We start from the raw sequence: 26,152 nt of genomic DNA, 5'->3' as shown, positions 1-26,152 counted from the left end.
GTCCTAGCTTAAGTTTTTATTGTACCTACTATTGTTATTTTTGCAGCACAATAAAGTGTTTAAAATAAATAAAATAAAATAATAGGTACGATATAATATATAAGGTACATAATATTAAGGATACGTTTAAAAAGAAGCCATGTGTTTAAGCGACTATTATGATGATTACAACGAGAAATTTATGCATAGGTATTCAATATGGTCCGGGAGCCAGCAGCAGATTTTATGACCAAGTTCCTCTCAAGCGGTAATTAGTAAAATGCATCAAAGTATAGTATTATGAAGCCTCGTGAACGTCAGCTGGAGCTCGGTTGGGGGGAAGAGCGGTTGTAGCCTCCCGTATCAGCTGACGGTTTTTCCACCAAGATACAGCCAGCTGACATATATATTTATCCACAGTTACATATAAGCTATCATCAGGTAAATTTTTGTTTGAGAGGAAATAACGGAAAATAAATTTTTCTTTAAATTTAACTTTCATGTTCGAGACACCAGCTGACGTATAATACACCATGTTGTAACCAGCTGACTATTTTTTTTCGTTGAGATATTGGGTTAGCTACAATTTGACAAATTTTTAGCTGAGAGAAAATGAATGAATGAATGTATTTTTTTTCCTATGTGCGTGGGAGGCTACAACCGCTCACCCCCCCAACCGAGCGCCAGCTGACGTTCACGAGGCTTTATAATACTATACTCTCATGCGTCTGACGAATTATCTCTTGAGAGGAAATAATGAACCAAATTTGCACCTGGCTCCCTAACCAATAAGAATATTATGCTTTCTAAGCAGTTTCGTTGCAATTCTAATTTTTGTCATTTTATTTATTAATACAACGTAAGCTAATGTAGTCACATATTTTAATTACAATATTAAGTGAGACAGGCAATATAAAATAAAAAAAAATCAGCACTCCTAAAATATAATTCGGTTTCATAAGTTTATGGAAAACCATTGAGTTAATATGTACTACGTACTAGAGAGGCTATTCCAAACAAAAACATTGCGCACGGCCGACGTGGTGGGGTACGTGCGAGCCAAGCGGGGCGTGGCTTCGAGCTCAAAGATTAAGCAATGCGCGCAGATGGGACACATTGTGCAATCTGTTTTCTCGGTACTATCTGGTGGTACTGATACTAGGGAATTAATAAAAAGAGGATGTAGTGGGTTGTATTTTTGTCGAACATTAAAAATACCACAACCTAACCTTATCTATGTTGTGCTCAAGTAGGTATTTTTATGAGTATAAAATATAAAAAGACTGATAAAAGTTAAATTATTACATCAATGCAGGGTACAGCTGTTTTCCTGAAATATATTCGTCCTGTCTTTTTGGTGTATTTGTCATCTTCTATAAAATAAATAGAACAAATGCGTGAATACTCAGATGGTAAGCATGTGTCCTCACTACGATTTTTTTGAACAAATTTAATCCACGCCTCTCTTTTTTCGTGGCGCGGAAACCTATAAAGAAGTTGAATTAAAACTAAACAGTATGGAAATATTATTATATTTTTTTTCATTATTTTTCATATTCACACATAATTGTCTTTATGTCCGTAATGGATGAAATATTTAATGTAATAACTTTTTTTTGTTAATATCGCCTATTGTATTTAATCTGAACTCTTTAATGATAAGAGCACACACATTTCTTTTTTTGTTTAATTAATAATTGTATAGATATACATATTATATAGATATCGCCTTATTTATTAATAGTTTCTGTGAATGTTGTGTTCATCTGTAATTGTTGTGCATAATAATTTATAAATCCTATTGTAACTTTTTAACGCGAAAGATACGTATGTAACAACTGTTGATGAACCTTTTTTTAATAAATAAAAATAAATAAATAAATATTAATTAATATAACCTACCGTTTCACTTTGCGTAGTCGGGTAAAAGTATAAATATTTAAGTACTACACCACAGTAATCTTTTCTAGTATATATTATAATATATTCATAGTTAAAAAATCCAGTTACATTTTTTTAACACACTCATCGATAGTGTCACGTCTGTGCGTACAGAAATGTGCTAGTCTATGAAAAATGGCGCGAAACGCAGAACGCGTGGTGATTTTTCGCAAAATGATAACAATATTAGTAAAATGCATGACTTACTCATAATAAGGAAACTTACTGGTGAAAAGTCACTCCTCGGGCTTTCTTTGTATTATAGGAACTGTTAAAACAATATCTTAGCACACACGAAGGCATTTTGAACAGAGCAATAACACGTGTTGACGCGGCAAGCGGGGGGCACAGTCCGGCACAGACTAAATGAGCTTGTGACTTTTGCCTCTAGCTCGTGTTAAAGAGAGTGTAGTAGCGATGACCTCTCTAGTACGTAGTACATGTATCTCAATGTGGAAAACCTACTTAACAAAGCTCGTAAGCTCCTGGTTGCATTTTAATAGTAATTCGTTTGGTGTTTTGCTCGAATTTTCAGAATCAACGTAAGAGCGGTAGATGCGCCTCACATCCCCGAAAAGGTTTAATTTCTCAATTGGTATTTGAAGATAGGTTTCCAACATTTTTTAATATAAATTCTAAATAATATAAAGATGAAATGATACCTTTCAACCTTTAACATTCAACTGCTTTGATTTATGTAAATTAATGATCAATTTAATTAATGTAATGTATGTTTTCCATTAAATAAATGGGAAAATTTTTAAATTGTTTGTGTTGACTTTAGATTTAGAGGGGTTGTTTTCATAAAATTTTATTGAAGCACAATAATCGGTTACTTTGTTGATAGGTAAGTATTCGAAAATCTTTCCTCTTAAAAAGTTTTACATTATTTGTTGACATTCATTAAAACAAGATTAACATTATAACTTTATTCAAAATGTTTGAAGAGAGACTTTCAAAAGCCTCTCTTAATTTTATAAATAAATGCATAATTAATAATCTATTAACTTTATATACAAAAACGTTGTAAAAATCTAGATATGATTTTAATCTAGATACAATTTTTAAACAAAAAAGTCCAATCTTATAAAATTACCTAATCTAGTAAAAGAAGAGCGTAAACGACTTTGTTCAACATCGAGTGTCATCGCTCCTTATCTGTCTGTTATATTTATTTTAATACAAGAGTTATGATACTACTAAGATTAAAGGCCATTTAAAAGTTTGAGAGTTAAAGAATTTACTTATGGAATCTTTTTAAAAGAGAGTCTTTTAAAGGTTAACCTTTTTCAGCTTAATTTGTGAATAGTACATAACATTCAAAGAATTAAGATATAATACACGACTTCTATCAAATTAAAATTGTATAGTTGTACTTATCCTAGGTAAGTATATAAGCGTAAAAAGTATAAACGTTTTCATGAGTAGGTAGCGCTTTAGGTACCGTATACGATACCTTAACCACTAACTACGTTATTGTAACTATAGTCCATTGAATGAGTCCCTCCAAGGGGGGTCTAGAGTGCGTGAGTTAGTAACGTAAGATGTTTCTTCGGAAACATGTCAAGAGTCCCTAGGTAATAAACATACTAAAACCCCGGGCCACTAGGAGGAGCCCCGGAGTGGGGGGAGGGGGGAAATGGGTCCATTTTTTCATTTTTCGCTTAAATCTCAAAAACGGTACATGTTAGAGAAAAACTTTCAAGGAAAAGTTGAAAGGCCATAAAATTATCTACAAGTTGTACCTAAATCATTTTTTCTTATATCCTACCGTTTCTGAGTTATACGCAGTAAAACATGATTTTGGCTCAAACAATTTCCACATCAATCGATCAAAAAATATTTCTTTCTTCCAAAAAACTCAAATGTGCAACTTGTGACCAGTACTGATAGATTGCTCTTAATTAGGTCTATAATTGGTAAAATAAACACATTCCTCCATGGACGCCTTTAGGAGGAATCGATTGTCAAAATATTATATTAGGGCAGTTTGAGTTACTGAACTTGATCTTTTTATTTTTTTCTTCCAAAAAACTCAAAAGTGCAACTTGTGACCGGTACAGATAGATTGCTCATAATTAGGTCTATCATTGCTAAAAATACCAGATTCCACCACGGAGGCGTTTACGGGGAATTGAATTTTATCAGGGTAGTTACGATACATGAACTTTTTATTTTTTTTCTTCCAAAAAGCTCAAAAGTGCAACTTGTGACCGGTACAGATAGATTGCTCATAATTAGGTCTATCATTGATAAAAATACCAGATTCCACCATGGAGGCGTTTACGGGGAATTGAATTTTATTTGGGTAGTTAGTTAAAAAGTTCATGTATCGTAACTACCCTAATAAAATTTAATACCTCCTAAACGCCTCCATGGTGGAATCTGGTTTTTTTATCAATGATAGACCTAATTATGAGCAATCTATCGGTACCGGTCACAAGTTGCACTTTTGAGTTTTTTTGGAAGAAAAAAAATAAAAAGTTCAAGTATCGTATCTACCCTAATAAAATTCAATTCCCTGTAAACGCCTCCGTGGTGGAATCTAGTATTTTTATCAATGATAGACCTTATTATGAGCAATCTATCTGTACCGGTCACAAGTTGCACTTTTGAGTTTTTTGGAAGAAAAAAATAAAAAGATCAAGTTCAGTAACTCAAACTACCCTAATATAGTATTTTGACAATCGATTCCTCCTAAAGGCTTCCGTGGAGGAATGTGTTTATTTTACCAATTATAGACCTAATTAAGAGCAATCTAACAGTACCGGTCACAAGTTGCACTTTTGAGTTTTTTGGAAGAAAAAAATAAAAAGATCAAGTTCAGTAACTCAAACTACCCTAATATAGTATTTTGACAATCGATTCCTCCTAAAGGCTTCCATGGAGGAATGTGTTTATTTTACCAATTATAGACCTAATTAAGAGCAATCTATCAGTATCGGTCACAAGTTGCACTTTTGAGTTTTTTTGGAGAAAAAAAATAAAAAGTTCAAGTATGGTAACTACCCTAATAAAATTCAATTCCCCGTAAACACCTCCGTGGTGGAATCTGGTATTTTTATCAATGATAGACCCAATTATGAGCAATCTATCTGTACCGGTCACAAGTTGCACTTTTGAGTTTTTTGGAAGAAAAAAATAAAAAGATCAAGTTCAGTAACTCAAACTACCATAATATAATATTTTGACAATCGATTCCTCCTGAAGGCTTCCATGGAGGAATGTGTTTATTTTACCAATTATAGACCTAAGAGCAATCTATCAGTACCGGTCACAAGTTGCACATTTGAGTTTTTTGGAAGAAAGAAATATTCTTTGATCGATTGATGTGGAAATTGTTTGAGCCAAAATCATGTTTTACTGCGTATAACTCAGAAACGGTAGGATATAGGAAAAAACGATTCAGGTACAACTTGTAGATAATTTTATGGCCTTTCAACTTTTCCTTGAAAGTTTTTCTCTAACATGTACCGTTTTTGAGATTTAAGCGAAAAATGAAAAAATGGACCCATTTCCCCCCTCCCCCCACTCCGGGGCTCCTCCTAGTGGCCCGGGGTTTTAGTATGTTTATTACCTAGGGACTGTTGACATGTTTCCGAAGAAACATCTTACGTTACTAACTCACGCACTCTAGAACTTTTTATTCAATGGACTACTAGCAATTTTAAAATCATTCGCTTTTTTCGGTGGCAATTAATGTGGTAATTTCATGATTTTCAACTTAAATTTCGTTTTTTATACCTTTTAAAAAGGGTAAGTTTTTCTTGCAATTGTTTGAATTTTTGTAAGACAAAAATGTAAATATATCTAATCTAATATCTAATAGATTGAAAGATTTTTAATTTCTCCATATTTTTTATGAATGAGGCAAATGCGTCTGATATTGAAACTATTTCTCTATTAACCTTACGTACTGCGTAATAAATTAGATTATTCGCAATTTTCCTGTTGCTCTTTAAGATAAACCGTCTTAGATATAAAGATAAATGAAGGTAATAAATTAAAACCTAGGTTTATAGTCCGAGTGACTTATTATTTTTATTGTCGACTATCACCTTGAATTTTTAATTAGTTCATTGTTATTCTATTTAATAGATTTTTTTGCTTATCTGAGATCTACACTGCTTGTTATTTTATTATATTAATGCTTAATTAATAATAATACTTACGCGATCTTTCCTCTCAAAAAATTTTAAATTATTTGTTGACATTCATTAAAACTTTATTCAAATTGTTTGAGTAGAGACTTTCAAAAAACTTCATCATTTTATAAATAAATGCATAAATAATCATATAAATCAATAATCTGTCTGTCCTTCTTAATTTATATATTTTGAATTAACTGTTTTTGTAAAAAGATCTAACGAATCGATGGTTAAGTAAAATTGCACGATTTACAAGCATAATATTATGAGTTGATATTGTGACCGTAGTCACCGTAGTATCTTTTTATAACGTTGATATTGTTAAGTTAGCCGTATACCATTGATCTAAATAGCAAATCTCTTAATGAGCAATGATTACAGTTTTATAACCTACATGCGGTCATTACGAGCGTTAGGACACATTTAATATTATGTTTGACCAACTATTAAAAGAGACCACACATTTCTTATGATACCTATTGATTACGACGGTATTAATATTAATGTTTCTCCCAATGTAGATATTGAAACTATTTCTCTATTTACCTTTCGTAGGATACATGTACATGTAGGATAGAATTATATCATCAAAAATAATAGGTATTATACAATAACTTAGTTAATATTATGTAACAATAAAGTTGTAAGATGCTAAGAACTACATTACATTCTTGCATCCTTAGTCCTTACTTAACCCTAGAAGCCTAATCTACGCCTGCGAGGCGTACAAGAATTCGAATATTGGATGTCTCTTTCTAACGGTTAAAGCTAGCACGTCGTACTCTTTAGTTATCTCAGTGGCCGACGGGAGCTAGAGGACGGTGCCTATATCGTTAAGGTAAGTCCCGCCATTTTTGATTTATCGAAGTGTTGCACGCCAGAGACGTATGTTTAGGCTTTGTGTAACTTTTAACTAAGATTGAGTGATTTTACTTTTGATTGTTTTTCGTGTATTTTATATCTTTTTTCCGAATTGTTTCAGGTATAAATATGTCACGGTCCAATATATTAAATGAAGACGACATTTTCGCAATTTTGAACAGAGAAGACGTCCTTCTCATGAGGATTCAAATTCCGAAGTTGTGGATGACCAGATTATCGACGACGTTCAAAGCAAGGACGAAAATAATGAGGTGTTTGAGTTCGTTGCGTCATTACAAGAATCTGAGCCCTCTGAAGAAACTAATCCAACCATGCATGTCAAAATTAGTGTGTAAAAAATGTAAAAAATCTGTGTGTGGCGAGCACAAGATTGCTTTATGTGTAGACTGTTCCTAAAGTTAATCTAGTCCTTTAAAGTCTGGTTAGTTGTAATGTTTGATCTAAGAATATATAATTAGCGTAAAAAAAATTGATACTCTATAAAAATAATATATGTTTTAGTTGATTTTGAAGAAGTTAATTTTTTTTTTCCAATTTATGCATATTGTTTTTTATGTTGTAATAAACAACTGTGATTATAGTTATAATTGATAACAGTGTGGTTTTATTTTTAGTTTATTTCCCAAATTCAAATTTCCGCTTTATTAAAACAATAATAATTAAACAAAATATCTAAAATAAGGGCTTTTATATGTGTACGCCTCTGAGACGTATATTAAGGCTTCGTGTACGTTCTATATAGATTAGGCTTCTAGGGTTAATATTATAAATGCGAAAGTAACTCAGTCTGTCTGTCTGTTACGCTTTCCCGCTTAAACCTCTCAACCGATTTTGATGAAATTTGGCACAGACAATCTTTAGACCCTGAGAAAGAACATAGGCTACCTTTTATTGCGAAATATGTACCACGGGCGAAGCCGGGGTGGACCGCTAGTTATATGATATGTATGATCAAGAACTACTTACAAAATTGAGCTGTAAAAACATAATAATATATATATTTGTTTTCGAACTCTAACCATCATCCTACGACTTTTAGATTTATTTGAAAAGGTCACAAATCTAAAGCGTGGGATTAAAATAAAAGTTTAGCAAGTTTGAATATGAAATAATTTAACGGCAATATACATTGCAATTCACCAGAGTTAATGTTGCAAGTAGCGTGGGATTGAAACACGTATAAGATACACAAAGTTATACGATTTTATTTCTCTAAACTTTGCCGTTAAAAGCCAATATCTTCTAATCGGGGAAGGGTAGAATGGTCTATTTTCTAAAGACCTAATATAAAATATATATAATACGTACCTAGTGTAAAATACGTAATATATAATTTTTTAAACAATAATAATAATGATCTTTCATATTTTTGGATTGTTTGACTGTTTGTAGGTGATAGGCTCCAAAACTACAGGATTGATTTAAAATTCGTAACGTACTACGTACGAAGTTACATTATTTCTATAATATCTACGAACTAAACCTTGTCAAGAAGACATAATATTAACTATAAAGAATTTTTAAATTATGGTTTTAAAGGAATCCAATAACTGCGTATTTGCTAAGCGATTAATGGCAGGTGAAATGAAAATCTTTTATGTCAGTTTAAAGCCGCAATAAAATTCAGCTTTAATCTATGTATAACCTCAATTCAACATGAAATCTTATTATTTGGCCATTTTACCATTTTATTTTCGTAAGAAAATTACATTTTTCAAAAAATATCTCATGAATTTAAAATCATAGCAAAATTGAATATACCCTGGGTTAACATACGATGATGAAGTATTAGGTAATTTTATTATTTGGTTTGGTACAAAATATATTTATCATCTTGAACACATTAACAGTTAAATAGAACGTTCATTGAATTATTGTAGAAATCGTCTATAAGATAATAATTGTACTTATATGTTTATAATTTAAAAAATCAACAAGACATTCGTACATTATCCAAATTCATAATCTATACGTGTACTATGCATATATTCTGTGTCTATGTATAGAACTCGAGTAAAGGCCTAGTGTAAGCAGCACCTTAGTCTATTGTTGTACAAAGTCCCCTTGAATATGTAACAGTTATCTCAGAGAGTGGTTCAGCTTTATGTTCAATTTTCGATGGTAAAGGCTAATCTTCCGGTTAACATAATGGCTTATTGAAAATGCTAGCTGGATGTAGAAGCATATTACCTACGTTGCATTTTTAAGCTTAAACAGTGCAAAGTTTTACGAAAACTGTATGTAAATGTTTCATGTTAGGTAATTATGCATAGTTGGTACGGATGACTTTTAACTACAATAAACTATAGATAAAATTATTCATAAACTAAACATTCACACGACAAATAAATGTAGGGCCTCGGCTGAAAAAAGAGTATTTAAAATGTACTTTTGAAACTATTATCAACGAAACAATTATTGTTATTGTCCATATTCACAATTAAATAAGATATTATTAAGTTAGTAATAAAATTGCATTTTATTTGTATACAGGTGAGATTAACATAGGTACTATATCAATTCAGCCGAACAGTAAAATAATTTAAGAAAGGCAGGTTTATGAATCACAGCCGTCATATTCAATTATTCAGAAAGATATTGCTTCCAATACCTAATATCTGTTACATTATATTTTCAGTACTACCTAGGCCCCGCGGTTTCACCCGTGTGGTTCTGCTCCTATTGGTCTTAACGGGATGATAATATAGCCTTTCTCGATAAATGGGCTATCTAACACTGAAAGAATTTTTCAAATCGGACCAGTATTTCCGGAGATTAGCGCGTTCAAACAAACAAACTCTTCAGCTTTATAATATTAGTATAGATTATCCAATTCTTCGTATATATTTCTGGATTCTAATGTACGTATATTGTAGGTATGTTACGTATATTGTAGGTACCTATAGTTTAAGTTTAGTGGTCCCCTTAATAAGTTTTATTGGTAAAGTTCGACCACTGGAATTTGGAACAGCTGCGAATTTCTAATAAGAAGTTCAATTTCTTTCTATTGAAGTCTAATGAAGTCTCTTGGTGTTTTTCACATAAATTATAAACAGAATAATTTTAATGAAGGAATATAATGTTAAAATATTTTGAAGTGAGTCCAGAATAGTTATATAGGATTAAATTATTTAAGAGCTTTAAAAGTGTAATGTTGTGTTACACAAGTTTTGTACAGAACTAAAATTAACTAGATTCAACAGCCAACAAAATTATAAATTATGTGAAGAAATGTCGGTTGTAGTTTTCGTTTATGAAACTAGTGAACATTAAATATTTATTTATTTCACTGTCCTTTATTTGGTACATAATATTATATTATCTATAATATCAAGTACCTACAATTTGCAATAAATTGGTGGCGTATTCTTTAACTATATTTTAGGAGTATATTTTGTTCGTCTGACAGTGTAAACTACATCAAAATATATTAATAACTATTGTATTTGTAATATAATTAGTGTATAAGTAATTTTTTCCCCATGTCTAGACCATTTGCCCCACTTACGTCCAACGTCGTTACTCACACATTCATATCACCCAGTGTTATATTAATTTGATGGCCATTTAGGACGTAAACACAGAATACATAATAGTAGCTAAACGCTACAGAACGGACACTCTCCGCCTCCCGCCAAAATTAAACACTTACCTCCCCCGCACGATCAGTCTAAAAATGGTCCATATTTTTCTACAGGGACGATACGCAACGAAGATTGACAACATTAATCAAATTGACTTAAAGTAATTTTATTATTTTGGATTTGTGATTATCGTTTTTCGTAGAAAATGGTTAGCGAATTTTTTTTACGCTAGTCAAAAATGTGCCAACCATAAAGCGTTAACACACACATTTGCAGTCTCTACAGTGTGACTGTCAAAACGATAATTTTGTATGGAGTGTCCGGGGTGTGACGTAAATGTTTAGCAAAGACCTATAAGCCTCTTATGTTTTACTAGCTGTGCGGAGCGGTTTTATCCGCATTGCTCCGCTCCTATTAGTCTTAGCGTGATATAGTCTATAAGCCTTCCTCGATAAATGGACTATCTAACACTGAAACAAAATTTCGAATCGGAATCGTGGTTAGCGTTCCTGAGATTAGCACGTTTAAGTAAACAAAACCTTCCAACATTATGATATAAGCAAAGTATAGATTATATCTCATACTAGATATGACAGAAAATATTGTATACTTCTTCTCCTTACTTCTGTTATAACGCTTTCATATCCATTAATATATTATACCAGGTATAAATAGTGCAATCGTGAATAATACGAGTATGATAATCTACATGAATATGGAAAATATTCTTTGAAAAACAACGCCGCTCTTCATATTATTACGAACCCAGATTCATCTTATCTAAATTCGTTCGCCAAACTCGTACAAATATTTGTAGCAGTCCTGTTGTTTGTGCTTGGTTCGGCTCAAACATTTCTTAATAAAGCAAAATGTGTGGTTTGCGTTAAGAGAGCTCTCACCGCCGTTATGATACTATCTTTCAATTTGGAATATATTTTGTGTTCTAGGAAAATGGAGGAAAGAATTTGGAGCCAAAAAGCCAAAATAATTGTTTGTTTGATTTTGTTGTAACGATTAAGGATAGAGTTTTTAATGTACCTATAACTTTAGATGACTCTTGCTAAAAAAAATACTCTTAAAATAACACGCGAAAGGTGTCTATAATGTTTTATTTGGACTATAAAATAGGTTTCTCTTGACATGGGTCTGACCCACATCAGGTTAAACTAATAGCTCCTGTGCAATAAGACGTCGACGAAGTTTTATTGAATTTAGAAACATTTAATACATTAAAATTGATATTTAAAGAGACTCTACAGTATGCAAGGTAGGTTGAAACAATGTATACAGTGCCCCATTTATTAAAGCGTAGTGTACATTAAGTGCAGACATGTCCCCATAAAACCAACAGTTTAAGTCTTTTGCTACGTCCCTTAACGAGATTTTTATGCCGTGATAAAAAGGGATAACCTCTAGTAGGGTCCAAGTATTTAGATACTTGAGTATGAAACTATTTTACGGGTGAATTCATTATGAAATTTTGAATATAATTATCTAGAAAATGCCTTGTTAATTCCCTTTAAGTTAAATCCCCTGCTCTAGAAAGCCTGTTAAAGGAATATAATATTTCAATAGAGCACACCTTAATGCTTTTTACTTAGTTTATTTGCTTAATAACACCTTTTTTTTAAAGTTCCATGAAGTGTGTATTAAAGAAGATACCTATCAAACTTATGAAGTCATGGATTGCTGAAAATGTTCGGAAAAATATTATTCGTAGATCAGCCGGGTACTCCGCAAGCAGATGAGATTAGTTTGGATTGTGAGCGTGAGTCATTGTACCTCAAATTTAGCATGATAAACAAGACTTTAAATTTTTTTTGGTTTATACTATTTAGTATCTTCTTTTAATTCCGACTCTTAATAATTTATACAGTCCCTCCTATAAAAACGTAATTTATTTAACCCTATAGTAGTCGCGTGGTCTACACGTCTAATCCAGTGATACATATCACCCACTGTTGTATTAATTTGACGTCTCTTATTTAAAAAATAAGTAAAATAATATAGAAAGCTCCTATGGCTTTTGCATGGTAGATAATATTTAAATTCCCTGGACCTTTTTCCTGGTTTCTGACAGCTATTAAATTACTTCTGAAATTCCTTGACATTCTTGTCGCTGTAAGGACACTGCTTAGGTTAATTAATATATTTTAGATTGGTTTTGATTTGCTTTTCAATACAAGAGCTATTTATTTATAACTCAATACTATTGCATTTCCATTTAGGTTATGTCAACTTTCTTTTGACCTCGCGGGCGAAGCTGCGGGCGGAAGCATAGTATCAAATAATCATGTACTCAATAGTACTGTAAAACTATAATGACAAGTATGACACTTCATATTTCAGCTGCAACAAAAGCTCTTATAATTTAAATAAATCTCTCGACTACAAAGTCTGCATAATGCATTGCACCTGACTAACAAAGCCAGCCAATAAATTCAGTCCGTAATTGAGGGAATCCATAATAACTTTGTAACATTATGTCACGAGGTATGAGATCTATAGTTGTGGTGGGAGTATGAGGTGCTAATTGAATCACACAGCCTCTTAAGATGTAAAGGAACTTTCCTATACAGGGTGTCCCGCCGTTAACGAAACTTAATAAAGTTTTGCACACGCTTATTACGTAAAAAAGAACGTGTGTTCCGAGCGAACGTATCAGAAGTGAAACTTCTTTGGCAAGATTCAAAGATACCAAAATCGTCGCCTTACTCCATGACGGGACGGTATTGCCATGACGCGACCATGAAATTTTACCCTCAAAGCATCTAAAGAAGTTTCAGTTCAAGAATAATAATTAAACAAGAAAATGACGAAAAATATTTCATCCTTTTTTTACTTTATGTTTGAAATAAGCATAGAGTTTAAGAAGTTAGCTTCGCGCAGACGCGGCTGGCATATTATACGTCTTTATAATAACGTATATGTAACACCCTATATTTTAGGGAGTTTCCGTAGATAAGTGTGGGCGAAGAAATTATTTTGAGAGGTCTCTCTTTTGATTTTCACGTAGATTAACCTATAATAGGAATTCCTTTTTATTGGCATGATTGTTCTTTTATATTTATAAAGAAAGGTTGTAATGGATAAAAATCATTTATAAATAAATATATAAATACGGATCGAATCAGGTAGAACCTTAAAAAAACACATTCTTCCTAAACTGTTTTGAGGATTTTATAGTAGAACAAATAAATAGACTGTTTACTTCCAAAGGCTTAGGTATATTGATGTAAACAAACAGCAAGTAACTACGAAAAGATAGCTACAATATAGAAAAGAGGCACATTATGCCCTCGTTTACGCATTTCTGCATGTCATGGTACCTTCATCATTTAGTATTTACTGCACGAACTAGTTAACAATGGAAGCAACTCTTTTGTGGGCTTTTCCCTGAAAATATTTTGTTAATATCGTCTTTCCTCTTGCTCAACATAAACATTTATTATCTATACTAATATTATAAAGCTGAAGAGATTGTTTGTTTGTTTGTTTGAACGCGCTAATCTCAGGAACTACTGGTCCGATTTGAAAAATTCTTTCGGTGTTAGATAGCCCATTCATCGAGGAAGGCTATAGGCTATATATCATCACGCTAAGACTAACAGGAGCTAACAGGAGGAGCAACAGCTAGTAATCTTATAAAATGTTTATCCTTTACCTCATTGCATTATAGACTAGAGTAGATAATTTTTGAAACAAAAAAAAATCGCAGTCGGATGAAACCCATTAGAAAAGGAGGGGAATATGATAAAAATGTAAGGAAAAATAAATTACGGTCAATCCGAGTTCGGGAAGCGGGAGGGGGGAGCTTTTAAGAGAAAAAAATGGTTTCTCTCGATTTCCGACAAAACTACAAGTCCTATAGAAAAAAATTCAATGGCAAAGTTGTAGGTAATTAAAAGTTCTACAACTTTTGTATTCACAATTTTTTCACATAACCTAAAAATTTAGGTGAAAAATTCATATGGTGTAAAAAAAATAAACACCACCATAGTAAATGTTCTCAGGAAATGCATACAAACAGTCTGAAAATTAGCTTTTACTAAATCAGGCACACTTCTCGAACTACCTGAAATGTTTTTATCGACATCATTTTGCTTTTGAATATGCTGTAAAATATTAAACTTAGAACAGATAATTATTTTTCTTTTGAAATATTACCGAAAAGCCGATACAAGAGAAGATATAGAGTTCAAGAAGTGTGCCTGATTTAGTAAAAGCTCATTATCACACTGTTTGTATGCGTTTCCTGAGAACATTTACTATGGTAGTATTTTTTTTTTTACACCATATGAAAGTAGAGATTTCAATGAATAAAAGGCTCCCCAAGTTTTTAAAAAAAGCTGATATTTTGACGGGTGACTTTTCGATTGAAAATTAGGTTGTTTTTTTGGTATTAATTCAAAATAAGGCGAAAAAATAAATATTTTCAATCAAATAAATTACAGTGTATTTGGGACATAATAAAGTAAATTTCCAACAAATTTCGTAGAAAAAAAATAAATTTTGAAGTAGATAGAAATAAAAGACCAAAAACTTGGTTTTTTGAATTTTTCACCTAAATTTTTAGGTTATGTGAAAAAATTGTGAATACAAAAGTTGTAGAACTTTTAATTACCTACAACTTTGCCATTAAACTTTTTTCTATAGGATTTGTAGTTTTGTCGGAAATCGAGAGAAACCATTTTTTTCTCTCAAAAGCTCCCCCCTCCCGCTTCCCGAACTCGGATTGACCGTAATTTATTTTTCCTTACATTTTTATCATATTCCCCTCCTTTTCTAATGGGTTTCATCCGACTGCGATTTTTTTTATCTTTTCATTATTTTCAAAGGCTTCTACCCCAGTATATTATAGGAATCTTTTAGTTCAAACGTCAACTTTTAATTAAAACTCTCAACTTTTGAAATCACTACAAACAATGAATTCGCCAATTAATATTCTTACTAAGTACAACTTTACTCCGACGCGATAGACGCGATTGTGCAAAAATTCGAAAAAATCACTAACTACCTATGTTTTAATTTTAACTGGTACTAGAGTCGGTGAAAGAAAATATTGTGAGGAATCTGGAATGTCCAATGTTGTATTGCAAACAAAAATATTAGCTGATGCTGATGATGACGATCCTGTGTAAAGAAGTAATAATATTTCATTATGAAATAATTGAAAAGAGTACTGTAGATAATAGTACCTATAGTACCAATATATTTACGTGGATAACATAATAATTCATACAAATAACAAATTAATTTTCTTCCCGAGACCTTTCAAACACTCTTATAAAGAAACGTTGTAATAAATGGATTCATTACAATCAGCTTATTACATTTTCTATTAAAATAACCCCGCATTTATTAAAGAAAAGATTTCCTACAGATGTTCTATTTTAAAGATTCCGCATAGAAGATAAATAAGTGTCTTCAATCTATTCAAGAATAAAATCTAAGAATCTAATTATTTTAACAATGTTTAGACTAATTATTTAATAAAGTGTTTTAGATGAAGCGTTTTTTATTACAAGTTATAGAAAATAATAATTAGCGAGATTAATTATTATCTGATCGAAAATAGAAAACACAAGATAATTATTTCAAACATTTTGCTATTTTAAACGAAGAATTATGTCAAGAATTATTTTTCAATAATAAAATTCTGAGAAAAATTTATATTTAGACGACAAGTAACGTAAGTATAATAACCGTGTAACCTTTGATTACACGAATCGTAAAATTAAATATTCTTTAGATAAATTATTTTCTTTGAATTAAAAAGAAATTATTTCCTGTACAATGATTTGTACTTTTACATTGATATTTGCATGTAAGTATTATTTATTTTCTTTGAAACAGAACACCTACGTACCAGTACATACAAAAAACGATTTTATCTGCTACTAAATTTCCGCCCGCAGCTTCGTCCGCGTTTTCAAAGAGAAACCCGCGTAGTTTCCGTTTCTGTGGGATTTCCGGGATAAAATAAGCCACAGTATTAGTCTTATTCTTGGCCTACAGGACCTTGATAAGTAACATATATAATTGGGCAAGATGGAGAATATTTTTTAACGCACGGTATTATTATTTTTTGGCATTCTAATCTAGCTCGAGTAGTTCCAATCGTGAACGTACCCGCAAGCTTAAAATACAAAAATACATCTATACATTCTTATAATTAACTTTATCATACTAGTAGCATATATAAAATTATGTAGTTGCATTAAATCGGCACACAGACATTGCTTGAATTGAAGTAATGCTTTTAAGCTGATTAAATTGTACAATGAAATTATAAAGTGCTTCTAAGAAACAAGCTTTCCACCTACGACTTTTACGCTTTAATATCGCGCGACAGCTGTAAAAATCTCGATACAAATTTTCTACTTTTTAATTCATTCAAGTTTTATTTCGCTTATTTTGTTACGTTTTAACGAAATTCTTTTTAATTGCTCATTCAGCTGTTCAGGCGTGATAATGTAATAGACAAAGTTATAAATAACTAGCTAGACCCTGCTTCAACTGAGTGGACTTTGCTTATGTCAGTTTTTTTTAAATTATTAAAATTTTAAGTTATTATCCTGATCCAATATTTGTAGATAACTAACTTGACTTTTTGAAGTAAAACTTCTTTAGGCGCGACTAGGGAGTAACTCAGATTTTTTTTCTGACGGAAGTAACGCTTACTATAGTCTGTGTAGTTTCCGCCATTTAAAAATAATAATTCTGATTGGTTGTAAGTATATGACATATAGGTACTACACGCTTCTTGACTTATTCGCCAGCTAGTGGCAAATATCATAATCAATTAGGATTATTTATTTTCAAATTTTCAAACGGATCAATTGTGAATAGCAAAGTGAATGAAAAATTCAACAGTTTTAAAAACATTATTTTAAATTGCAAATTTTTTTGAAAATCTCTAAATATACTTGTTTATTTATTACTTTTAAAATAAGTAAATTAAAAATAAAAATAAACATGTTGCGGATTATAATCAATCTATTTTAAATATTGCTGAAGACAAAGTAGTATCTATAGCAACAGATATGTATATAGGTTGTCATTCAGTTGAACAAGAAGCATTATGTATGTACGCCAACAATTTCATAAAATGTCAGTTATTGATACAGGAGGATCGCCTTATGAAATCATATTAGTTCTTAACAAATTTTACATTATTACAACCAATATTGATGTATCTGATGGCTTAGCCAACGGTTGTGTTGGAAAGTTAGTGTATATTGAACGTGATGACAGTGATAACATCATACGCTTATGGCTTGAGTTTCCTGGTAAGATAGGAGAGAAAATTAGGAAAAAAGCTGCCCATCATATTCAAACTCTAAACATTAGTAGAACAGCAGTCCCAATTTTACGAAGATCGTCATCTGTACCAATGAATAGAAATAAGACAATATTTGCAAAGAGAAATCACTTTCCATTAGTATCTGCTTGTGCGCTTACAATACATAAGTCTCGAGGTGGTACTTTTGATCAAATCGTTTATGAATACAATAAAAGTCACAGTCAGCAGCTGTTATATGTAGCATTATCACGAGTAACTGATATAAATGGATTGTTCATTGTCTCAAACACCGATGACAACAAATTTTATCATGGAAGAAAGCGTCCAGGGGGAATAGTTGATTTACAGTGTGAATTTGAAAGACTTTCAAATTCTCGCCTAATAACACAACAGGAAGAATTATATAACCTTGTAAATGAGAGTAACATTACACTATTTTCCTTCAACTGCCAAAGTTTACGTGCTCATGTTTCTGATCTGAATGATAAAGTATTAAAAAGGTCCACATTGCTGTTATTTTCCGAAACTTGGATGAAAAATGACGAACAAATTCTTATTGAAAATTTTTATTGCGTTACCCAATACAAACGACCCAACTCAACTGCTGGTGGAGTAGCTGTATATCATTCATCTACAGATACACTGAACAATGTAACACCAATTCAAAATATTTCACAAACGATATTATCACAAATTTCCGATGAGGTTTCACAAATTGGTGACATCGCCTTGGTTCGATGTGTTAATACGAATGACCAACCTGTGATTATCGTTGTTATTTATATTTCTACAAATACTAGCCTGACAAATATCATAAAATTTATTCATCAGCAATTACTTCACTTCACAATTGAAGGTTCTCGACTTTTAAATAGTAATTATCATGAATTACCGATGATTCTAACTGGAGATTTTAATGTTAATTTTCGCTCTCAGGAATCTCAGCCGTTAATTGATTTTTTAGAAGAAAAATTTGATTTATCTATGAATACTTCTCGACTTCATTCAACAACGCGTTTCGGTACAACGATAGATGCTGTATTTTCAAGAAAAGTAGCAAATTTAGAGAGTAAAATTTATGTTTCACATTATAGTTACCACAAACCTATAATTTCGTACGTAAGAAATTATGATGACATTCAATTACCTGTTTCGAATGAATAATATTAATATAACATTTAAATAATCTTTGTAAAGCACATGAATAATAAATATAATTAAATTATAATATAATATTTATTTATTTAAGTTAATATTTAATCATTTCAGTGATATATGTCGTCAACGCCAAAGAAGTTTTACTTCAATCGCGCGTAAAGGTTACACGCACACACTTTTTTTTTAAATGTGTTTATAATTGTAAACGATACCTATTACCACAGAGAATATAAAACTGTATTAGTACCTTGCCTATGTAGGCAAGCAAAATAAGCACTAGATGCATGTGCATCTAGTACTTATTTTTCCATGAGCGTGTTATTTAGGGCATTCTCCCATTACGATACGCACAGGAGATTCAAGTATCCTGCAAGTCCTCGGAGACTAGTCGCCGCGGAATATCTCACATACATTTTGTATGTAGGCTCGCACACTACGCTACCGGTACAATGTATGTGAGATATTCCGCGGCGACTAGTCTCCGAGACTTGCAGGATACTTGAATCGCCTGTGCGTATCGCAATGGGAGAATGGCCTTATGAGCGAGGAAAACTAGCATAGAGAACTAACATCTCTGATGGATTAGCTATATAAGTTATAATGTAATTTAAAATCAGCATTCATTTTATCTTATAATTAATTGATAACCGAGGCTTCCTTACAAATATTTGCTTAGGTTGCTAATGTTCGCATTTGTTATAATTATTGGTAATTGTTTTATCAGCTTTGCACTCTGGTAAAATTTGGTTATGGTAAAATAACGTGGTTATTCATTATCTATATCTCGAATTTGTACATAAAATTTAACTTGAGTTGAGTCCAGGAAATATTCATAAGAATGGAGTTGTCCTTGACCGAAGATATCGCGTAAGGGCGCTTGTGCACTACAAGGAATTTTACTGTCCGGCATTCCGATTTTTTACGGTCCGGTGTGGCATGAAAAAACCGATGAATTGCTTGTGCACCTGTCCGTCTTTACTCGGATCAGTGCGGTACAGTTCAAGGAAGTTTGGCGGTATAATACTATCATAAATGATTGTTTTTGCATTTTACAAGAAACGAGTAAAAAATATAGAAGGTGAAATATTATATTATTTCGTTATAATAAAAAGTAAAGTTCCGTAAGAGATTTAAAATGCGTGTTTCACTTATTTATTTTAATCGGTGACGAGGAACTAAAGCTATTCCCACTTGAACTTTAACTTACCAACACTTACTTAGATAATAATTATAGGTCAATGCTTGGTCAATGTATATAAAATAACAATACCGACTTCTCAAATCTCATTGCCAACTAAAAGAAAGTAAAACAAGAGCTTGCTTTCAATTGGCATATGCAGTAAAAACAGTAAAATCCAAGCAAGTGGGCATTCGAAAACAATTATAGCTACAGTGACTCGTAGACACAAAAAACCATCCGGAATAGGGAAAAGTAAAATGTCGGACAGTAAAATTACGTATAGTGGACAAGCTAGTATATAGATTAATGGCGTGCCATACCGGACCGTAAAAAATCGGAATGCCGGACCGTAAAATTCCTTGTAGTGGACAAACGCCCTAAGAATTTTAAATTTCTGATTGGTAACAAAAATGACAGAAATAGGTAGAATGAAATTTAAAAAAGATTTTTGCAACGGATTCCATAAATATTTGCGCTGCTTTTCATAATAAAATTGATCAGATTAAAATTCCTTAGTTTTTATTAAATAATTTTAATTTTCATAATTAATAAATTAATAATTTGTTGCTCAAGTTTTATAAAGCCTATGCTTCTACTGTAAAATGCTGAGTGGCAATCCTTTTAGCACGTAGTTAAATTAAGTTATTTTCAAGTAGTTCGTTAATCTTTATTTCTTTTTTTCAGTTATTTATATCACAGAGGGTAAAAAATGTGCAATAATTTGTCCTAACGAAGGGGAAATGATATGCGCTTTCGATATACAGAATAATACGTATAAAATGTTTCCAAGTAGTTGTGCTATGACTGGATATGCGCAGTGTCATGAAACCCGTAAGTAACAAGTAGATAATATTCATTTATATCTACTGCCAGTAAAATTTTTCCCGAAAAAGTTGAACTACCTTTTTCCCTCCTTTTTTAATCTCTAGGCATAGGCCATACTGTGTGAATTTCGCACATAAGATAGAATAGTTCTTTTAAAAGAAAAATATATAGATGCGCGGACAAGGATTTTTGAAGGAAGGACTTTTAAACCTACTTCAAAAAAGGAGGAAGTTCTTAATTAGGACGGTATATTTTTTTAAATTTTCCGGTTTGCAGAAACAAGATAACTTCTACAGGGTCATCTAATTATTGAATTAACAAATATTACATTATTCTCTCCACAATAATAATTTTAAATGTAAATTCATCAATTATTGACCACTGGTTAGGAAAATTTTGCTTCATTGAATCATGAGTGTCATCAGCAGAAATGTGACGAAAATAGGGTGAATGTAATCCAATAAGCGGATTTATTGTCGTCATTTTGTTATTTGAGAGATAAATAATCTGACTACCATTTAGACGTCACTTCCTCTTTCTTATCAATATAAACAAACAAATGAAAATCACAGTTACTTATTGATTCTTGAATTGTTATAAAAAAATGTGTGCGTGTAGGTACTAGTGTACACACGTAAGAAGTGAAACTTCTTTATGACCTTATTTATCAAAAAATAATTTACTATATGCAACTTTACAGAAATATGTCAAATCACGCTTGGTAGGGATAAGAAAAAGATGGCGCGTAACGGAAAAATGTTACACTAAATTTTTTTTCAACCCCGATAAAGAAGTTTCACTTCAAAAATATATAGATGAGAAGCGTGAATTTAGATATAAAAAATATGGCCAATTTACAATACTTACTATTTTTTACAATTAAAAAAATAGAAGAAAGTAATTTTTATTCGAGATTGCCCAATGCCGAATCCATAAAGCCGAATTAAATAAAGGTTTTGTAGGAAATACTATAAATAATATAAAAGCGTTATATCTTCTTCTTACTCGTTCAAAATAAATAAATTTAGTTTGAACCAATAAAAATATTTACTTATAATTCTTGTAAAACGTTTCTTTATACAGCGAAAATATTATTTAGGTTATTGAAATAATAATCGTACAAAATTACTTTTACCCCAGACATTGATCTCTGAGAGAATTTTTTTTTTATTTATTTTTTGATGCTTAGATATTAATTTTGAAGCTAATAATTTATAGATACCGCGTTTTCCTCAATTATCGTTATATTAAATCATGGCAGCAAACACGGCGATATTAAAATCCTGCTTGTCAGTGATTGATACATCTGCCAACCAAAAGCATGCGAACAAAGTAAAACTGATTGAATTTTATTCACTGTTACATTTTATTTATTTAACGTCGCTTTTAGCTGTAATCCCTTTGTAAAGATCAATAAATTGTAACAGAACTGCAATTGTGTTTCATTTTAGAGCAGGATTAACTTTTTTGTAAATGTTTTGAAAAAGCTTTTGTATGGATGCAATCAATTTAATCGGATCTTTCAACATGTTCTATGTTTTAGTGATGTTTGATTTTATTTGATAAAAGGGATTTTACACGCAGATGAATGTGAACGGGTTAAATTATTTATCCTATCTCCATTTTTTATTTATTCACATGAGTTTATTTACTCGTATATCCATTTAAATATGTTTGTGTTTGTTTTTTTTATGCTGTTATTAATTCACATAAAATATAGATGTTTAAGGACATTAAGTTAAGCATAATTAACTATATTAATATACCTAAAGAAATATAGGTATAGAAAATATTTCTTTCAATAATTAAAATTTTTACAGAGTTAGTCAAAACACCAATAATATTTTGTATGAGAGACCATTTCCAAGGACACAGAAGGATGTATGGAGAGTCCTGTCCCGTATTCTGTCCGAGCCACTACAGTCCTGTTTGTGGAGCTTCGAAGTATAGGAGTTATATTTATAGAACCTTTAATAATGGATGCTATCTTGATATGATTAATTGTAGAGGAGATGACGATTTTACTGGTAAGATTAAATTAAATTTATTTAAAAGAATGTAGTTACAAAATATAGATATTATGATTATAATATTATATGGCTACCCATTGATTGGGTGTGCAAATACTATTAAAAAAGAAATTACCTACTTTATGTTATTTGTAAAAATATTTAAGTTGTTTATAGAGTTTCTTTTTTTAGTTTATAAAAAGGAGATTTAAATGGTCCGACAGGTTTACCTAACAATTAATGAATATAATATATAATTATATTTTTATAATAGGAAAGGTATACTTGTAACACGTTATCTTTATCAAATGGAACTTGAGAGTGTTTATAAAACTTTCTTCTAGCTTTACTATTCAATAGGTTGATATGTTAAGGTTTTAGAATTTACCTAAAAGTCCTGTGATGATAAAGACTTATTCATTCAGCGTCCCTTACACAAATCTAATACCGATATCTTTTTAGGTTATGTGGAAGTTCCTTTGAGTTTCTGCCAACGTCACCTCATGAAGAATATCTTCAAAGAAAAGCTCGTCATCTCCAATGTATATGATTATAAAGATTACGATTAGGTAGCACAATTTTTAGTAAACTTCTTGGATAAAATATATTGGGTTTTATTATACTTATTAAGTTATTATAGTCTCTGTGATATATTGCAAATAGTCATAAACCAAACAATAGAACCTGAACATCATAGGAAAAGTTTGTGTTAAGCCATTCTTATCGCGATGAGTCTTATTATACCCAAAATAAATTGTGAAAACTTCATGAAAATGTTGTTATAATTTCCATTAAACAATCTTGATACTTTTGAATTTGTCATTGTTCAATTTACACGAGTGTTAAAATTTATATCATCCCTTTCCGCATGACTGAAGTGACAATAATTAAACTGCAAACAATATTCCTCATTATTACTTACCCTCATTTTGAAGTTTTATCCACGTGTACTGTGGATTATGATTAAACTCGTAATTATTGAATTTCATTAAAGCGTAGAGATTTTAATGCGTTTCTGACATTTTGGTTCGTAAATAAAAATTGATTGTGTGATGGTATGCATTGTGGGGATTAAAGCATCGATCAATTTGGGTACTTTATCAATTCTTTGATGTCGCCTGGTAACTGAATTGGTAATGTGATTAACTTTCTCTTTATTCACAATTCACTAATAATAATTACAGGACGCATGCACAATTTAATTTTCCTCATACCTATAAAAATAATTGGGATTCTCGCTTTTATTTTTAATTTTATACTAACATACATCATTAAAAAAAACTGTTTGAGTGATTCGAATTATATCAATATTTTTTTCTTAGAATTGGTGTCACGTTTGTACCTGGACGTGATATTCTAAGAATTTCCACATCCTTTTATTTTATTTATTTATTTAACATAATATTAATTCTTATGATATAATTTACATTGATGCAATCATAAACTCATTCAAGTTAATATTTATATAATATGTGTAAGCTTAGTTTTATTAATCCAGGTTTTAAACAAATTGGCCTTTAACCCTTATTAAAACGCTGGGAGCTATACTTCCCACGTCTCAGATTGAAGTAAATCGTGTTTTATTTTTATACGCTTAAACCTAATGCATTGTAATATTTATCTACGCAATCTTAACATTTTAGAAAACTTTTTTTCATCGAAATACTTTTCAGAGAATTATTACATGTCATGGTAAACACACGTCAAAGTCAGGTGACGTGATTTTGCAGCCGAAAACGACCGTTATTTTTTAGTTTTTGGTGTAGTGCTCAAAAAAAATTAGATAAGTAGATTTGAGTTCTAGCTATGTAAACTAGACTATATTACGGTTGCGTGAAACGTAAAAATATGCCCAGAATCTTTCGTTTATACCTTGGTGTAGTCGATTGAAATTAAGTCTTTAAGTGGGAAGATATCATCCCAGTGTTCGTCACTGCACACGACATTCGCAAATTCTATATATAAAATCTGTGTGTCTAAAAAATCTTTTTTAGTTGGTATAAGCAACTTATTTATTGTTATTCGTTATTTTCTGATCAGATAATTAGAAATCTTAACTCAATACATTAGTATTTACCTATTGTTTTTATTTTGTTTTAGAAAAATGCCATTTTTATGTTGAAGTCATTCATTTTTCAATTCCCGAATTCTTCCCTCAGTAAAAGAAACTTGCAGTGATGAGTACTTTCACCTCCTTTATTAAAAAACTTGATCTTTATAATTTTTTACGATAACATTAAATTCACAAGTGGAGTCAGGGCAACTAACTAGTGTTTTAAAATATTGATGTCTGGAGTGGACACTGGGAACTATAGTTCCCACCTTTCCAAACTTTTTACAAGAGATAACAGATGACGGGATATATACTTCCCACCGAAAAAAGGGTACTTCCCCCCCACTAACCCCTTTTTTGTGTGTATTTTTGAAATCTACGACCCAAAATTACCCAGGAACGTATCTTACTTTTTTGTTAGCTCCTCCACAGGCTCGCGTTTGAATAAGGGTTTTGGCCTTTTTTACTGATGGTGACAAATTGTAAATGTGTATTTTACGTCAATCACGCCGTAATATTTCGAATTCAAAGGTCAAGAAAAACATATTTTTTGAATAAGTTATAGGTTCAGAATATATAAATGATTTAAAAGATTTCGGTATCCTTATGGTATTTAAAATTTAACAATAAAACAGTGAGATTCTGGAAAAATTATAATAATGTCTAAAAATAGCGTTTTATATCTCATTTTCCCTACCTTACATCGTCTTTTCCTATAAAAAACCAAATACCCATACTTATTGATCTGATCCGAATAATTTGCTTCATTGACTTCTATGAATACGACCACAGGGCATGTACTATTACCAATTATTGACAGAGGTTTCTCGCTTCGTCGGAGAGTCTCTATAAATTATAATACAGTACCTAATGTGTGTAATGATGTGCTAAACGATTTTGTATGTAATTGTTTGCTATTCATAATATATTTATTTACTACTTACGAAAATTTTGCACAAAGCAAAAAAGACAGATAACCTGGTAGGAAAGAAAATTTAAGAAGTATAAGGGATAGCGCAAAAAAAGAAAAAGAAGTGTTCTAGAATATCATCGTGATTCCGTGTTCTAGAATATTCTATTCATAGTC

The 26,152-nt window shown here is 31.3% G+C and overlaps 1 protein-coding gene across 1 annotated transcript; it reads left to right on the top strand.

Annotated features, from left to right (window-relative positions):
• Positions 1 to 5,909: 5,909 nt before the first annotated feature.
• Positions 5,910 to 23,581, top strand: Kaz-m1 (Kazal-type protease inhibitor m1). The gene is made up of 5 exons (XM_090112008.1): positions 5,910 to 5,915; positions 7,112 to 7,277; positions 20,863 to 21,009; positions 22,824 to 23,030; positions 23,475 to 23,581. Exons 1-5 carry the CDS (start codon positions 5,910 to 5,912, stop codon positions 23,579 to 23,581), a joined length of 633 nt encoding a protein of 210 aa, XP_089968134.1.
• Positions 23,582 to 26,152: the final 2,571 nt, after the last annotated feature.

The sequence above is a fragment of the Colias eurytheme genome, chromosome 17, assembly GCF_061535395.1.
Source record: "Colias eurytheme isolate Ceu_HAF_F1 chromosome 17, ilColEury1 Martin Lab GWU primary, whole genome shotgun sequence".
NCBI classification, from domain to species: domain Eukaryota; kingdom Metazoa; phylum Arthropoda; class Insecta; order Lepidoptera; family Pieridae; genus Colias; species Colias eurytheme.
The sequence above is the reverse complement of the archived record's forward strand: the minus strand, read 5'-3'. Positions and strand labels throughout refer to the sequence as shown.

Coding starts and splice junctions, on each gene's coding strand:
- Kaz-m1 (XM_090112008.1), top strand. Junction 21,010..22,823: donor TGCGCAGTGTCATGAAACCC/GTAAGTAACAAG, acceptor AAATTTTTACAG/AGTTAGTCAAAACACCAATA. Junction 23,031..23,474: donor AGGAGATGACGATTTTACTG/GTAAGATTAAAT, acceptor ATATCTTTTTAG/GTTATGTGGAAGTTCCTTTG.